This window comes from Martes martes (genome assembly GCF_963455335.1).
Source record: "Martes martes genome assembly, chromosome: 1".
NCBI classification, from domain to species: domain Eukaryota; kingdom Metazoa; phylum Chordata; class Mammalia; order Carnivora; family Mustelidae; genus Martes; species Martes martes.
The window spans coordinates 116,275,239-116,288,884 of NC_137888.1; the positions used below are offsets into that span (position 1 = coordinate 116,275,239).

General features: G+C 40.0%; 1 protein-coding gene across 2 annotated transcripts in view; it reads left to right on the forward strand.

Annotated features, from left to right (window-relative positions):
• Positions 1-13,646, forward strand: part of RNF168 (ring finger protein 168) — a 45,000-nt gene that overhangs the window by 11,625 nt on the left and 19,729 nt on the right. For both annotated transcript variants that reach the window (XM_080796171.1, XM_080796172.1), the window contains exon 3: positions 7,984-8,060. In XM_080796171.1, the coding sequence (XP_080652297.1) occupies positions 7,984-8,060 (77 nt within the window). The remainder of the gene's footprint in view (positions 1-7,983; positions 8,061-13,646) is intronic.

The following is a 13,646-nucleotide window of genomic DNA, read 5'->3' on the forward strand; positions in this document are numbered from 1 at the left end:
TAGTCTTATCTCATTGTAGTTTTAATTTGCATTTCCTGTTAACTGATGATGTTGAGTCTGTTTTTATTGTTTATTGACCATTTATATATCTTCCATTATGAAGTATCGTTGGAATCTTTTGCTTCTAGAGTTGTTTATCTTTGTATTACTATTTATAAAGATTTTATTTATTTATTGTGCTTCTTTTCTTTTTTTTTTTTTTTAAAGATTTTATTTACTTATTTGACAGAGATCACAAGTAGGCAGAGAGGCAGGCAGAGAGAGAGAGAGAGGAGGAAGCAGGCTCTCCGCCAAGCAGAGAGCCCGATGTGGGGCTCGATCCCAGGACCCCGGGATCATGACCTGAGCCAAAGGCAGAGGCCTTAACCCACTGAGCCACCCAGGCGCCCCTGTGCTTATTTTCTTAATAGTGTCTTGATGAGCTGAACGGTTTTTTCCAAGATTTTATTATTTATTTATTTTAAGTAATCTCTACACCCAACTTGAGGGTCAAACTCACAGCCTCAAGACCAAGGGTCTCATGCTCCACTGACTGAGCCAATCAGGTAATCTGTTGAGCTGAACTTTTAAATTTTCATGGTCTAATTAATAAACTTTTCTTTTTATTGTTACTGCTTTCTGTATCCTAAAAACTTTATCCTTTGTAGTAATATTAAAATATTTCTGGGGCATCTGTGTGGCTTAGTCAGTTAAGCATACAGCTCTTCGTTTTGGCTCAGGTCATGATCTCATGGGTCATGGGATTGGGCCCCAAGAGTGAGGCTCTGCACTCAACAGGGAGTCTGCTTGGGATTCTCTCTCCCTCAAACAAATAAATCTTTGAAAAAAGTATTTCTGTGGAGGCACCTGGGTGGCTCAGTCAGTAAGCTTCTACCTTCGCGGCTCAGGTCGTGATCTCAGGGTCCTGGTATTGAGCCCCACATCGGGGTCGCTGCTTAGTGGGAAGCCTGCTTCTCTCCCTCTTCTACTCCTGCTGCTTGTGTTCCCTCTCTCTCTGTGTCTCTCTCTGTCAAATTTTAAAATCTTAAGAAAAAAGTACTTATATGTTTTTTTCCCCTAAAAGCTTTATAGTTTTAGCTTTTATGTTTAGGTTTATGGCCCATTTCAAATTTTGTGAATACCTTGTGAGATAGGGGTTGTGGTTAATTTTTTCCTATACAGGTACCATTTACTCCTGTACCTTTGTTGAAACGGCAGAGTCTATTCTGTTCCATTGATTTGTTGACTTTAATGTTAAAATCACACTGTTGATTACTGTGGCTTTATGGAAAGTCGGAAGTCACATCATAATAGCTCTCCAACTTTATTATTATTTTTCATGTTGGCTTTGGGTATTCTAGGTCCTTTCTATTTTCATGTAGATTTTTTCATCATCCTGTCATTTTCTAGCAAGAGCATAGTAGGGGTTGACTTGGGTTGTGTTGAATCTTTAGATCAATTTGGGGAGAATTGACATTGTAACAACATAGAGCTTCTGTACCCCTGAAGATAGTCTCTCTCTCTCTCCATTCATTTCGGTCTTCAGTTTCTCTCAGTAATATTTTACAGTTTTTTGGTGAGGACCAGAAATATGTTGAATTGTGTTTTCTTAAAAGGATATGTTGAAATACTAGCCCCTAATACTTCAGGCCTTATTTGGAAATAGGATCTTTACAGAGTTAGTCAAGTTTAGATCATTAGTGTTGTGGGCTCTAATCCATTATGACTGGTGTCCTCATTAAAAGGGGAAAATTGAACAGAGACAGACATACACAGGGGGAGGATGATATGAAAACCCACAGTGAGAACACTAAGTGAAGACAGAGGGTTGGAGTGTTGCATCTCCAATGAATACCAAAGATTGGTGGCAAACTACTAGAAACTAGGAAGAGTCAAGGAACGTTACAGGCTTCAGAGGAAGATTAGATGAGCAGATTTAATTGGGAGAAGAAAACTCTATTTCCATGATGATGCAAGTGGAGTCAAATTGAGTGATGAAAGTGATTTTATAAACTACTTAATTGTTCAAGTTAGATTTATTGTGACTTTTGGTTTTGGCCCAGTTTTGAACATTCAGTTCTTTGATTAACTTGGATTTTTCTTTCAGAATAAAGTAAAGAGTATGAGGATAAAATTCCTTTAATGAATCTTGGCTGCTCAGGAGAACACTCATTGTATTATACTATTAAGTATTAAGTACAGTGGGAAAATTTAATTCTCTGTTGATTTATATATTTGCAAGTAACTTCTCCCAGTTGTTTAATTTTGTGATATTTGTCATATAGAAGTATTAAAAAACAAAATTTAACTAGTAAATTTGAAGATCTATTTGACTTTATTGAATTCTCATCCAGCAAGCAGTAGAGGGCTCCTCTGAGCTGCAGGAAAAGAAAGGCAGAGAAGAGTCATTTTAAAAAAAAAATGATGGATTGCCTGGGTGGCTCAGTTGGTTGAGAATCTAGATGGCTTATGATTTTGAATCTGGTCACAATCTTAGGGTTGTGGGATCGAGCCTCACATCAGTCTTGGCACTCAGCATTGAGTCAGCTTGAGATTCCCCCTGCACCCTCCCCCACACGCCCACTCCCTCTCTTAAATAAAAACAAATAAAACAAATATTTAAATTAAAAACAAAAAATAAAAAACATAAACATTTAAAAACATATTTAACAAATAATAATAATAGTTATTAACAAGGAATGCAGTGTTTGGACAAGGTCCCCCTCCTAAGGGGGAAGGGGTCTTTCAGGGGTTTGCCTACATGAAATTCCAGTTTGAGTGGTTAAAGGTTACATTTGAGGAGGTTGACGTTGAAGTTAGGTATTAAATCTTGCTTTGCTTATGTGGGGCCTTAGGTGTCTGCATTATACCTCTGTGGTTGCCTCTTTTCTTTTTAAATGTTTATTCCAAAGCCATTTTAAATCTTTAAGTGAAAATCCAGCATTGCCACCCAAAACATTAGCAATGGGTGATGATCCGAGGTGGCTTTTGTTCTACAAAATGCCCACAAAGAGCATGCTGCTCTCTAAGGGGAAGGAAACAAGCCATCCTCCTGTGGTTTTCTTTTTAACAGAAGTTTTGATTGTTGTTGTTTTTATGGTGGTAAAATGCATATAACAGAAAATTTACCATTTTAAGCTTTTTAAAAAGATTTTATTTAAGAGAGAGAGAGATGGGAAAGAAGGAGAGGAAGAGAGATCTCAAGCTGACTCTCCACTGAGCGTGGAGCCCCAGGCAGGGTTCAGTCTCATGACACTGAGATCATGACTTGAGCTGAAATCAAGAGTCAGGCCAAATTTGGGCTCCGTCTTTTTTTGGAAATGAAGTGTTGTTGGAACAGAGGCACTTGTCCGTATCAATGGCTGGTTTGTGCCCACAGTTGCAGGAATTGGGTCACTGCAACAAAGACTACGTTGCCTGCAAAGCATAAAATATTTATTATCTTACCCTTTATGGGAAAAATTTACCACCCTCTGAGCTGTCACATCTGGTATTACAGTACTCTCTACACATACCCTATCCTCCTTTATCAGAAGTTCTGTAATTGGGCGCCCCAGTGGCTCAGTCGTTAAGCGTCTGCCATTGTCTGGGGTCATGATCCAAAGGGTCCTGGGATCAAGTCCCGCATTGGGCTCCTTGTTCAGCAGGGAGCCTGCCTCTCCCTCTCCTGCCCCTGCTGTGTTCCCTCTCTCGCTCTTGCTCCGTCAAATAAATAACTAAAATCTTAAAAAAAAAAAAAGTCCGATAATTGAAGTGCTGCAGTCCCTCTTGTCTTCTTGGGCTTCATTTCTAGCTCCTACTATTTTTTTCAGGAGCCTTACACTCTTTCCTTTATTTCCCCCTATATTGCCTCAGATGAATCCTCAACAGCTAAAAAAGAATTTGGCATACTTCATTGCTACCTGTTAAGGAGTTACATTACTGTTTTTAATTCTTCTGTGAATTTGCAAACTGCTGGTATACAAGCCGTGTAAAGCCTACAGTCAGGCTTTCTGTGACCCATTCAGTGCTGACATTTAAAATTGGGAGATTTCACTTTAAAATACAGATTTCCGGATAGTTTTGAAAAAATCAGAAAATATGGCAAGGACGGATCTAGGTTTCCTGGTGGCAGGAGTCAGCTGGAGTTGAGTAATAGCTGCCCCCGTGAACAAGCAGTTGGGTTCTCTTTTTCTAGATTTAACTCGAGATGATTTTTTCCCTCTCTTGTGGCTTAGTGTTTCTTTAATTCTGTAGATTAGTTTGAAATGTCTGGTGATTCTTGGGTTTACTTTCACATTTAAAAATGAGGCCCTTCAGGGCGCCTGGGTAGCTTAGTGGGTTAAAGCCTCTGCCTTCGGCTCAGGCCATGATCCCAGGGTCCTGGGATCGAGCCCCACATCAGGCTCCCTGCTCAGCAGTGAGCCTGCTTCCCCCGCCTTCTCTGCCTGCCTCTCTGCCTACTTGTGATGTCTGTCTCAAATAAATAAATAAAATCTTTAAAAAAAAAAATGAGGCCCTTCAAAAAAAATAAAATTAAAATGAGGGCCTAGAATAACCCTTCTTGTACATATATTGGCATTGGTGACTGGCAGACATTGTTTGAGGTTATGCTTGGCCATTATGCTTTCCCACAGTAAGTGCCAGATTTTAGAGGGCTTTGCTCTGGGTTACCACAACTGTACTGGGTCTGTCTAGGCAATTCGGTTTCTTTAAAAAAATAACCATTGAGGGGCTCCTGGGTGGCTCAGTGGGTTAAGCATCTGACTCTTGGTTTTGGCTCAGGTCGTGATCTCAAGATTGTGGGATTCAGCCTCTGGTCAGGCTCCACACTCAACAGGAAACCTGCTCTCCCTTTTCCCGTCCCCTACTCATGCAAGTGCTCATGCTCTCTCTCAAATACATAAATACATCTTTTAAAATAAGCTTTGAATGTGGTTATGTGCACTTATACACACATCTAGGAAGAAATGCCTACCAGCCAAGTATTCTGATTTAACAGATCATGAACTTTTTTTTAAAAGATTTTATTTATTTATAAGTCAATCGGAGAAAGACAACTATCATATGATCTCTTTGATATGAGGAAGTGGAGATGCAAGGCGGGGGGTGATTGGGGGGAGGTAGGAAAAGAAAAAATGAAAAGATGGGATTGGGAGGGAGACAAACCATAAAAGACTCAATCTCAAGAAACAGACTGAGGGTTGCTGAGGGGAGGGGGGACGGGAGAGGGTGGTGGGGAAATGGACATTGGGGAGGGTATGTGCTATGATGAGTGCTGTGAAATGTGTAAACCTGGCGATTCACAGACCTGTACCCCTGGGGATAAAAATACATTATATGTTTATTAAAATAAAAAATTTAAAAAAAAAGATTTTATTTATTTATTTGACGGAGATCACAAGTAGGCAGAGAGGCAGGCAAAGAGAGAGAGGAGGAAGCAGGCTCCCTGCTGAGCAGAGAGCCTGATGTGGGGCTCGATCCCAGGACCCTGGGACCATGACCTGAGCCGAAGGCAGAGGCTTTAACCCACTGAGCCACCCCGGCGCCCCAGATTATGAACTTCTTTTATCAAGATTCCGTTTATTTACTTGAGAGAGAGAGAGAATGAGAAGACAGCATGAGCAGGGAGCTCCCCACTGAGCAGGGAGCCTGATGAGGGTCGATTCTGGACTCCAGCCAGGATCATGGTCCGAGCCAAAGGCAACTGCCCAACCATCTGAGCCACCCAGGCACCCCAGATCATAAACTTTTTTTTCCCCCCCAGATCATGAACTTTTAATTCCCTGTCCCAACTTAACTCACTGTGGTCTCTATTGTGCCTTGTGTTTTTGAGCCTGGGCTGCTTTTCCAGTATATGGTGCAGATCTCCTCCCGCCTCACCTTCCTTTCTGAGGGTTGCATTTTTCTTCATTCTGATGTATAAGTTATCTCTTTTATATCTGCTTCCCATTTTCTAGAAATTCGTTAAAGTTTCTTGTTTACTGATTGACCCCCAATCTCCTTGCTGTTTTAAGATTACTTTTTAAAAATTTCTTTCATACTGTTATTCTAAGATTCTAGAACAAGAGTTAAGTATATGTATTCATGTGCCATTTCGAACCAGAAAACCTCTGGACTTTCTTTCTTTTTCTTTTTTTTTTTTTTTAAGTTTTATTTATTTAAGTAATCTCTACACCCAACATGGGGTTCAAACTCACCACCTCAGGGCATCTGGGTGACTTGGTTGGTTAAACGTTTGCCTTCGGCTCAGGTTATAATCCCGGGGTCCTGGGATTGAGTACCACATCAGCCCCCCTGCCTGTTTCTCCTTCTGCATCTATCTCTCTTTGTCTCTCATGAATAGATAAATAAAATCTTAAAAAAAAAAAAGAAAAAAGAAAACTCACGACCACAACATCAAGAGTTACATGCTCTACTAATTGAGCCAGCTATGCAACCCTGGACTTTCTTTTAAAATGGAATTCCAGGGGCGCCTGGGTGGCTCAGTGGGTTAAAGCCTCTGCCTTCAGCTCAGGTCATGATCCCAGGGTCCTGGGCTCGAGCCCTGCATCAGGCTCTCTGCTTTGCAGGGAGCCTGCTTCCTCCTCTCTCTCTCTGCCTGCCTCTTTGCCTACTTGTGATCTCTTTCTGTCAAATAAATAAAATCTTTAAAAATAAAAATAAAATAAAATGGAATTCTGGGGGCACCTGGGTGGCTCAGTTGGTTAAGTGTCTGCCTTCAGCTCAGGTCATGATCCCATGTCCTGGGATTGAGCCCCTTGTTGGGCTCCCTGCTCAGGGGAGCGTCATCTTCTCCATTTTCCTCTGCCCCTCCCTCCACTCATGTGCGTGCTCTCTCCCTCTCTCTCTCTCTTAAATAAATAAATCTTTTAAAAATAAGGGGCACCTGGTTGGCTCAGTCAGTTAAGCGTCTGCTTTTGGCTTAGGTGTGCTGGGAAGGAGCCCTACATTGGGCTCCTGCTCAGTGGGAAGCCTGCTTCTTCCTCTCCCTATGCCTGCTGCTCCCTCTCCTTGTGTGCATTCTCTCTCTCTGTGTCAAAGAAGCAAATTAAAAAATCCTAAAAAAAAAAAATAAATAAAAGTGGAATTTCATAGGGACGTGTGGCTGGCACAGCCAGTAGAATATGTGACTCTTGGGGCGCCTGGGTGGCTCAGTGGCTTAAGGCCTCTGCCTTCGGCTCAGGTCATGATCCCAGGGTCCTGGGAACGAGCCCCACATCGGGCTCTCTGCTCAGCAGGGAGCCTGCTTCCCCCCCTCTCTCTGCCTGCCTCTCTGCCTACTTACAATCTCTCTCTGTCAAATAAATAAATAAAATCTAAAAAAAAAAACAAAAAACAAAACAAAAAAAGAATATGTGACTCTTGATCTTGGGGGTGTAGGTTTGAAGTATATGTTGGGTGTAGAGATTACTTAAAAATAAAATCTTTAGGGGTGCCTGGGTGGCTCAGTGGGTTAAGCCTCTGCCTTCAGCTCAGGTCAGATCTCAGGGTCCTGGGATCAAGCCCCACATAGGGCTCTCTGCTCAGTGGGGAGCCTGTTCCCCCTCTCTCCCTCTGCCTGCCTCTCTACCTACTTGTGATCTCTCTCTCTCTCTCAAATAAATAAAATCTTAAAAAAAATAAAAATAAAAAATAAAATCTTTAGGGGAAGAAAAGAAATAAAATGGCACACCAGAGAGTAGGTATTGCTAAGCTGTTAATGATTTTTTTTTAAGATTTTTATTTACTTATTTGACAGACAGAGATCACAAGTAGGCAGAGAGAGAGGAAGGGAAGCAGGCTCCCTGCCGAGCAGAGCGCCCCATTCGGGGCTCCATCCCAGGACCCTGGGACCATGACCCGAGCTGAAGGCAGAGGCTTTAACCCACTGAGCCACCCAGGCGCCCCAGTTAAGCTATTAATGATTTTACATTTTTTTCTAATTTCACATTTTCATATTAATACAGGTTTAATGAAAGACCAAAGCTAGCCATAAAATCCTGTGTTGCCTATAATATTCTTTTCTTTCTTGATCTGAAACAGTTGATGACTGTCAGCCAGTTCGCTTATTGAGTAAGCCCGGGGAATTGAGAAGAGAATATGAGGAGGAGATAAGCAAGGTAGGTACTAAGTAGTTATTCTTTTTGGAAGAATTCTCTCCTGTGTTTTCAATTTCAGACTTTACATACAGTTTTGTATTTGTTTAGAAAAATATTTTATTTCTTTTAGAGAGAGGGTGTATGTGTGTGCTGTGGTGGGGGGAGGGCAAAGGCAGAGGGAGAGAGACTCTTAAGCAGTCTTCATGCTTGGCACTCAATGTGGTGCCCTATGAGGGGCGAGTCGGACATTTAACTAACTGAGCCACCCAGGTGCCCCGTATATTCCTGTATAAAAAATATATATTGAAATATAAATATTTTTAATGTACTTTACAAAAGATCTGTTTTTTACATGTGTTCACAACAGTTACTAACGTTATATATAATTGGCACTCTTATGTAGTGATTTTTTTTCATTTTTCCCTCCCATCCTTATTAATTTCTTTGTATATTTTTTGAATGTGTAGAATATTAACATGCACCTAAAAGTAAAAATAACATAAAAAGTTATTCACAGAGAGGATATTCCCTCCTGTATCTTATCTACCCTGTGTCCACCACATTATAGATAACCAATTTTATCACTGTGTGGTTTATCCTTTTTTTGGTGTTTTTTGTAAAGAGAAACTGATATATAATTGCTCTTGTTTTATTAAATATTGCATACTATATATTCTTCTGGACTTTGCTTTTTTTACTTGGTAATATCCCCTGGAAATCACTCCGTATTACTCAAGAGAAAGTAAGATAGTTTCCAGTATTTTTTTTTTTTAAAGATTTTATTTATCTATTTGACAGACAGAGATCACAAGTAGGCAGAGAGGCAGGCAGAGAGAAGGGGGGAAGCAGTCTCCCTGCTGAGCAGAGAGCCCGACAGGGCGCTCGATCCCAGGAATCTGGGATCATGACCTGAGCCGAAGGCAGCGGCTTTAACCCACTGAGCCATCCAGGCGCCCCAGTTTCCAGTATTTTCTAATTACAAATAATACTGCAATACTGTGCATGTATATTTCAAAATTATTAGAAGTATAACTTCAGAGTAAATTTCTAGACATGAGATTGCCAGGTTTCGGGTAAATGATATGTGGATTTATTAGAACTGCCAAATTTTCCTTCATAGGGTACCATTTTGCATTTCTAATGAGAATGCCTATTTCAAAACATCCTTGCCAACAGAATACTGTCAGGCTTTTGAATTTTTGCTAATCTGATGGGTGAGAAATGGTGTTAACATAGTTTTTCTTTTCTTTTCTTTTTTTAAGATTTTATTTATTTATTTGACAGACAGAGATCACAAGTAGGCAGAGACGCAGGCAGAGAGAGAGAGGAAGCAGGCTCCCTGCAGAGCAGAGAGCCTGATGCAGGGCTCGATCCCAGGACCCTGGGATCATGACCTAAGCCGAAGGCAGAGGCCTTAACCCACTGAGCCACCCAGGCACCCCCAAAATTTTATTTATTTATTTGAGAGAGAGTGAGAATGAGAGAGAGAGCATGAGAGGGGAGGGGTCGGGGGGAAGCAGACTCCCTGCCGAGCAGGGAGCCTGATGTGGGATTTGATCCCAGGACTCCAGGTATGACCTAAACCCAAGGCAGTTGCTTAAGTAACTGAGGCACCCAGGCACCCAACATAGGTTTTCTTTTAAGAAAATACTTTCTTCAGGTAGCATTTTTCTTTAGATTTTATTTATTTATTTATTTGTCAGAGAGATAGAGAGAAGGAGAGTGAGCACGCACGAGCAGGCAGAGTGGCAGGCAGAGGCAGAGAGAGAAGCAGGCTTCCTGCAGAGCAAGGAGCATGATGTGGGACTCGATCCCAGGACTCTGGGATCATGACCTGAGTTGAAGGTAGTAGCTTAACCAGCTGAGCCCCCAGGCATCCCAGGTAGCATTTTTCTATAGAAATTTTAATAGGAAAATTTACTAATTTTAAGTATACAGTTTGATAACTTTGTTTAACCTAAGGTCACGGAAGTTTCTTCTAGAATTATAGTTCTTATGTTTAGATCTATAATCCATTCAGTTAGTTTTTGAGTATAACATGAGTTAGGGGTTGAGATTGATTTTTTTTTTTCTCATACAAACATTCCCTTACTCTACCCCTGTGTATTGTAACAAGCATCTTTTCCTCAGTAAATTGTGAACCTTTTAGAATATCAAGTGACTCTTAAGTGTGGGTCAGTTTCCTCCATGGGTGTTAGATTACGTTAGCTCCAGGCTTAAAGCCGGGAGGAGCAGTTTGTCTGATTATGTTCACTCTCCCACTCCTTTGGGAGTTGCTTATTGTATAATGTCCAGGTTTTTAAAATTGTATTCTGTTGGGAGAGGTCTTCCACCAGTGTTTTACTCTATCATCACTAGAAGCTGGAAGTCCTATCTCTATGTAGATATACTTGGTATTTCTCTTATTATGAGGAAAATTATATTTTCATATAATTAACAGACATTTTTATAATTTTGTGGGGGTGAACTCTCCATGTCTTTTGCCAATTTTTCTACATCATTTTTGTCTTCTCAACTGTTAAAACGACTAACTGGTTATTTCTATATATAGATGTAATCGAGTTTTGCACATTAATTTTATAACTTGCTAACTTGTGAATTTTTCATTGAGTTAGTTTTTGATAGTGATTTTTTTTTAACTCTAAGGTTTTTTTATTAGTTATTATATTCCCAGGTATTTCAATTAAAAATGGCGTGTCTGTGGTCTTTGCCTGAGTCACTACTGTGGGTGACCTGTCCATAAAACCCCAGTCCTTGTGGTTCTCTTCCTGCCAATGCCTTTTGATAGTGATTCTTAAGCATTTAGTTATGAAAGATTTTTTTCATTTCCCTGAAGCTTTGAGTTTAAAGGATGGAAAAAGGGTGGTAGATTATGGCTGTCTTATTCATTGGGGCTGCTATAACAAAATACCATAAACTGGTTGGCTTAAACAAAAAACATTTATTTCTCGCAGTTCTGGACCTGGGAAGTACAAGACCGAGACACAGGCAGATCTGCTGGTGGATGAGGGCCTGCTTCCTATCTTGTGGAGAACTGCCTATTCGTTATGTCCTACATGGCAGAGAGAGAGGTTATTTCTCTGATGTTTCTTCTTTATAAGGGTGCTAATCCCTTTCATAGGGGCTTCACCCTTATAACCAGTTACCTCCCAAAGGCCCTTACCTTCACATATTGTCACATCAGGGATTAGGGGTTCAGCATATGAATTTGGGGGGACACAAATAATGAGTTTAGATGAGGAGAGCATGAAGGGTAATTGTGAAGAACCTAATGGAAAAAGAGGGGGGTAATGTTTGCAGAAGAGCCTTTGAACTTTATAATACTAGGAGAGCCCTAATAGTTTCCCTACAATCCTGCTTAGTATAGAGCAGTGTTGTCTAACAGAAGTGGGATATGAGCCCATTTATAATTAAAATTTTTCTAGTAGCCACACTTTTTAGATATTTTTTAAAAAACAGATGAAATTAATTTTAATGTATATTTTATTCAACACAGTTAAATATTTCATGTAACCCAAAATACTTGTAATTAATATAAAACATACTATGTAAAATTATATTCATTAACTATATAATAATATATGAGACTATACATAGTTAAGACTTGATTATATAAAGTATAAACATCTAAAGTTTTTACATTATTTTTTACTTGGTCTTCAAATCCTTTTGTGTATTTTGTACTTATACTACAATATAGATTTGGACTAGTCACATTTTAATTACTCAGTAGCAACCTGTTGCTAGTGGCTGTTTTATTGGACCATGCAAGTTCCAGAAGACCTAAAATAATTATGATGGCTGGGGCATCTGGTAGCTCAGTTGGTTAAGCATCTCTTCAGCTCGGGTCATGATCCTGGAGTCCTGGGATCGAGTCCTGCATCAGGCTCCCTGATCATCGGAGAGCCTGCTTCTCCCTCGCCCTCTACTCTTTGCCCTACTTTGCTCTCTCTCTAATAAATAAAATAAAATAAAATAAAAAATTAAAGGGTGCCTGGGTGGCTCAGTTGATTGGGCAACTGCCTTCAGCTCAGGTCATGATCCCGGAGTCCCGGGATCGAGTCCCACGTTGGGCTCCCAACTCCATGGGGAGTCTGCTTCTGCTTCTGACCTTCTCTCCTCTCACGCTCTTTCTCTTTCAAATAAGTAAAGAAAATCTTTTAAAATTTTTTAAAAAATTAAAAAATAATTACGGTGGTTAACTTAATTAACGTGGTCTAAGCACTGTTCTTAAGTAAGGGTTTTATTTTATTTTTTTATATTTCTATTAAAAAATATAAAATATTTTTATATTTTATCTTTAAAATAAAGATTTGTTTATTTGAGAGAGAGAGAGAGAGAGCATGAGCAGAAAGGGCAGAAGGAGAGAGAGAAAGAATCTCAAACAGACTCTGCACTGAGCTTGGAGACTGACATGGAGCTCAAGCTCACAACTCTATGAGATCATGACCTGAGCTGAAACCAAGAGTTGGACGCTTAACTAACTGTGCCACCCAGGTGCTCCCTTAAGTAAGGGTTTTAAAGGAATAATTTATTTCTTTTAACAGTGTAGTGACAACAGGTTCTAAAAAGATGCTTTTGACTAGAAGTAAAAGAAAACCCAACTTAAACTACCTTACATAAGAAGGTTGTAATTAACTGGAATTCCAAAAGTTCATTCAGAGCTCCAGCTCCATTTCTTTGTTAACTTTGTCAGGTACTTTAACTTCAGGCTAATAGCAAAATGGCTGCACAGTTTTGAACTTGAAGTGTACAACATGCAGAGGAAGAAGCAGTAGTCTTTTCCTATGACTTTCATTAGGAGCAAGAAAACTTAGTCTTCAACAAACTTCCCTTTATGTCTCCAACACTTGAAGTAGATCAAGGACTTATTCTTGAGTCAAATTCTTTGGATTTCTAAAATGGTTCTTGTATTATTTCTTTCAGGAAGTGTAGTTTAAATGACCACAAGAATGGCCTTAAGTCTTAGAATCTGAGTTTGAATCTCCACTCTGCCATTTAATGACCTTAAGAAAGTTACTTACTTTTCAAAAAGAAAGTTACTGCTTTTCTCTGTCTGTTTCCCCATCTGTAAAGCACATATCACCATTGTGGTTGCTTCTTCGGCAGCCACTCCACTCCTTCCTGTTAGGCCTGAGTCATTCTTCCTAGCTTCACAGTTAGATCCTTATTAGTCTCAATTTTTATCATTCTGTCCCCTTGGCTAGGGTTTGGTTCAGAAACCTAGGCCTAAGTTAGTAAGCATATAGCATTGAGTTAACCAAGGAAAAGTATTACCTAGAGACATTTCCACAAATATTAAAACAGTGTAGTTGAAAGTGTTCTTTAACTGAGGTGAAGAGGGATGAGGGTTTGATCAAGATATCATTGGGCTGACTGGGGAAGGCTTCCTTGAAGAGACCTCTTGATCTGTTCTGCAGGAATTTGCCTTCAGATTTGTACTCCATTTGAAACCTTTTGTTCCTGCCAATTTGTTCTTTTTTATTACTTTTACTATTCTTTTTAAAAAATATTACAAGTATAGGGGTGCCTGGGTGGCTCAGTTGGTTAAGCGTCTGCCTTTGGCTCAGGTCATGATCTCCAGGTTCTGGGATCAAGCCCAGTAGC